Source organism: Grammomys surdaster, unplaced genomic scaffold (assembly GCF_004785775.1).
Source record: "Grammomys surdaster isolate TR1022 unplaced genomic scaffold, NIH_TR_1.0 373, whole genome shotgun sequence".
In the NCBI taxonomy this organism is placed as follows: Eukaryota; Metazoa; Chordata; class Mammalia; order Rodentia; family Muridae; genus Grammomys; species Grammomys surdaster.
In genome coordinates this window covers 9,375,307-9,379,153 of record NW_021604792.1, presented here as the reverse complement: position 1 = coordinate 9,379,153, position 3,847 = coordinate 9,375,307, and the positions used below count along the sequence as shown (strand labels likewise).

General features: G+C 33.7%; 1 protein-coding gene across 1 annotated transcript; it reads left to right on the top strand.

Moving 5' to 3' along the window:
* Positions 1 to 1,653: 1,653 nt before the first annotated feature.
* Positions 1,654 to 2,541, top strand: LOC114632533 (taste receptor type 2 member 120-like). Its single transcript, XM_028781077.1, has one exon. It carries the CDS (start codon positions 1,654 to 1,656, stop codon positions 2,539 to 2,541), a length of 888 nt encoding a protein of 295 aa, XP_028636910.1.
* Positions 2,542 to 3,847: the final 1,306 nt, after the last annotated feature.

Genomic DNA, 3,847 nt, shown 5'->3' with positions numbered 1-3,847 from the left:
AGAGAGAGAGAGAGAGAGAGAGAGAGAGAGAGAGAGAGAGAGAGAGAATTAATGATTCTGAACCTAGTAACCTACATGGGCTCATTGGAGCAGTGTGATTATTCAGAGGCATTAAGAAACATGTAAACTGGTCTACCAGTTAAAGTAGTGGGTTTAGTGCATTTGATGTAGAATAACCTTTATTTTAATCTTTATTAATTGCCTGAGATATTAGAGAAATATTCTAAATTAGAACAAAGTGTAAATTAGTTATATTTCTCAGTAGAAAATTGTAAGATCCCTTTCTTGTTGATTCATAAATCCAAACACCAATGAGTAGCTTTATAAGTTCATTTAAAATGAGAGTATGAAATGTAACAATGCCACTGAGAGCATTAGGCCAGAAGAGTATATCAGCTATGCTGGATGTGAGGTCACAGGTGATTTTGAGCATGGCTGATGTGGGTCCTTGATCCTCAACTTATAGCCCTTAGCTATTCCTCCAGCCATTACACACATTTTTTTTAAATGATGCTGTCTGAGTATGTAAGTCTGTTCTTACACTTTCATGTCTCTCCCCTCCACTTTTTCACAGCTAGAATCACAGTGTGAAATTATATCTGGTTGGTTTTGCTTTCAGACATTTTGACTGGTGAGATGGACTTGCACTCTAGCTTAAAAATGGAAAGAAAATTCTTGAATTGGATACAAATATGAAAAACTTTCAAATCATTCTAATCAATTAATACTTGAAACTGATGTGGCCTCAAGAATAACATTTGTGAACCTCTGCACAAGAGTTTTTAAATCATTAAGAATGGGCTGAATAGCTAAAGTGGAGAATGAAAGAGCTCTATACTCCTACATCCCATCCCAAACGTACTTTTTACATTTTGAAGACCACAGGACAATGATCTTTACAGCCATTAAGTGTCCATGTCTGTGTGTGTGTATGTATGTATGTATGTATGTATGTATGTATGTATGTATTTGCATTTAAAGATGTTTGTGTTCTTATGAGCTGTTAAGTATCAACATACACACAAGTATACACAAGTATTTTTTATTACAGGGCAGTATTTAAGAAATGTTGGCCTTTTTGTTGCTCTTCAGAAAACCATAGATCTTTTGAGATGGGAATTTGAGACTCTTTATTCATGAGTCTTGAACGAAAATATATAAGACCATAGTGGGTAAGAATTCTAGATGAGCTAAGTTTTATATAATGACTGACACCCTCTACATGATCCGAGTATTGAGTTCTAAAAATTTAGTTACAAATTTGACTATCATAAATAATGAATGTTTAAAAAAAACAACATTTGAAGCAATGCAATAGAACTCATCTTTATTTGCCTGCTAGCAAATTGGAATGCAGCATTCTTCCAATAGCAACAATGAAATACACCAGTCTATGGCAGAGATTTTCAAAAGTATGCAATTGGACACATTATGGTAATATAAATTTCCATAAAAATGAGGTTGCATTCAGGTATTATTACAACATGTTACTATTCTGCTAAACACAGAGTTAAAAAGAAGCAAGAACTCTTGTATACATTTAGTTAATGACAAGTACAATTACATCTACATATTGAAAAAGAAGAATCATAATCAGTGAACTTAGCCCTTCTTTTTTTTCTCTCATTTTTCCTTTTCATTTGATCAGACACAATGAATTTGGTAGAATGGATTGTCACTACCATAATGATGACAGAATTACTCTCAGGAAAATGTGCCAATATCTTCATAATAGTAGTGAACTTCATCGACTGTATAAAGAGAAGAAAGATCTCCTCAGTTGACCGAGTTATAACTGCCCTTGCCATCTTCAGAATTGGTTTGTTGTTGTCAATGTTAATGAATTGGTATTCACATGTGTTTACTGAAGATATGTACAGTTTTCAAATGAGAACCTTCACAGGAATTACCTGGGCTATAACCAATCATTTTAGCACTTGGCTTGGGACCATACTCAGCATGTTTTATTTATTCAAGATAGCCAATTTTTCTAACTGTCTATTTCTTCATCTAAAAAGAAAACTTGACAGTGTTCTTCTTGTGATATTCTTGGCATCTATTCTGTTTCTGGTTGCATATTTTGAGGTGCTGAACGTCAAGAAGATTGCTTGGATGAATATTCATGAAAGAAATGTGACCATAAAGAACAAACTGAAGGATATAGCAATCGTGAAAAGTATGCCTCTCTTCAGTCTGATAAACATTGTACCATTTGGCATATCACTGATCTGTGTTCTTCTCTTAATCTATTCCCTAAGCAAACATCTCAAGAATTTGAAATTCTATGGCAAAGGATGTCAAGATCACAGCACCCTGGTCCACATAAAGGCCTTGCAAACTGTGATCTCCTTTCTCTTGTTATTTGCCACATACTCTTTCTGTGTAATTATATCAGGTTGGAGTTTTCTAAATACACCAATCTTCTTACTTTGCATGGCAATTGGTGCCTTCTACCCAGCAGGTCATTCTTGTATCTTGATTTGGGGAAACCAGAAGCTTAAAAAAGTCCTTCTGTTTGTTCTGAGGCAAATGAGATGTTGACTAAAAAAATAAAAGGAAGTGTATGCAAGAAGCAGTATAGATAAATGTCAGATGAATACAGATAATCATAAAGATGGGAAAGAAACAATTCTTTTATAACAATAATGAAACTCATTTCCTAAAATTCTTTACATAAAAATGAAACACATGTTTAGAAGCTAAACACAGATTTTACCTATTTCAGGCAATTGCTCTAATGTTGATCTTAAAATATTATAAGGGCGATTAATTGTCCATCATTTCTTAATTTTACATCATCAAAATTTATATTAATCTTAACCAAGGAAGACTCTGACTTTCCATTTTTAAAAAGTATAACCATTGAAAACAATACAGAAATCATAATGCATGATTTTCCTAGTGAAACCACCTCTATTAAAACTATACAAGGCAAGTATAGGGAATATACTGAAGATCTGGTTTCTCATAGTCTTGAATAAAATGCAGAAATTAGAGAAATGTGTTGATATAATCACTGGTGGATAGTTTTATTGGAGTGGTTGAAAAAAGTCAATTATTGAGTCCTTTGTGATGAAGTAAGAATTTCTGTCTTAAAATGTTTTCCTGGAAGCTGTTTCATAAGAGGATGTTTTGCTGAAGCATAAACAATATGAGATGATGTTTTGCTGAGAACAAATGTGTTGTTTTTCTGAATGCTATTTGGTGAAATGGCATGTGATTTTGCTAGAGCAGACTCTTGAGAGGACACAGGAAGTTTAGAAAGAGTATAAGTATAACCCAACGGACAGAAACTGACACTTCTGCAATGGTTCTCCTTGCTTTCTTTATTGATCTTCGTTCGTCATGATTTCACAGAGAGAAATATACCAAAGAACTTCTTGTGTATTGTGCTGTTTCTTGCCACTTCCAAGGACTTATGCAGATCAGTGGAGCTTTGTGGTTTCTTCTGGATGGAGCTGCTACTGCTGATTCATGTTTGGAGATTGAGAACTGCAATTGCTCATTTGTGTTTGGTGTTTTGCTAGTGGACTGGACTTCAGACAATGAAGATTGAAATTGCCCCAAGGAACTATTTCTAAATAGTTCCAAAACACCTCCTTACTATTAACCTTTCTTATTCCCTACTCCTGATGTGAAGTTGGCTAAAAGGGAGGTTGAAGCATTAGAGAACCCTAATTAAAGTAAATTTTGAAAAATCTAAGGCTACAATGTGATTATCAACTTGGGATGCAATGCATAAGCAACTCTTCTGTTTTTATTTCTTTTTTTTAGAATACTCATATAAAATAACACAATTAAATGCATTATTTTCTTAATATATGTAATTAGATTTGTTCTTATTTCT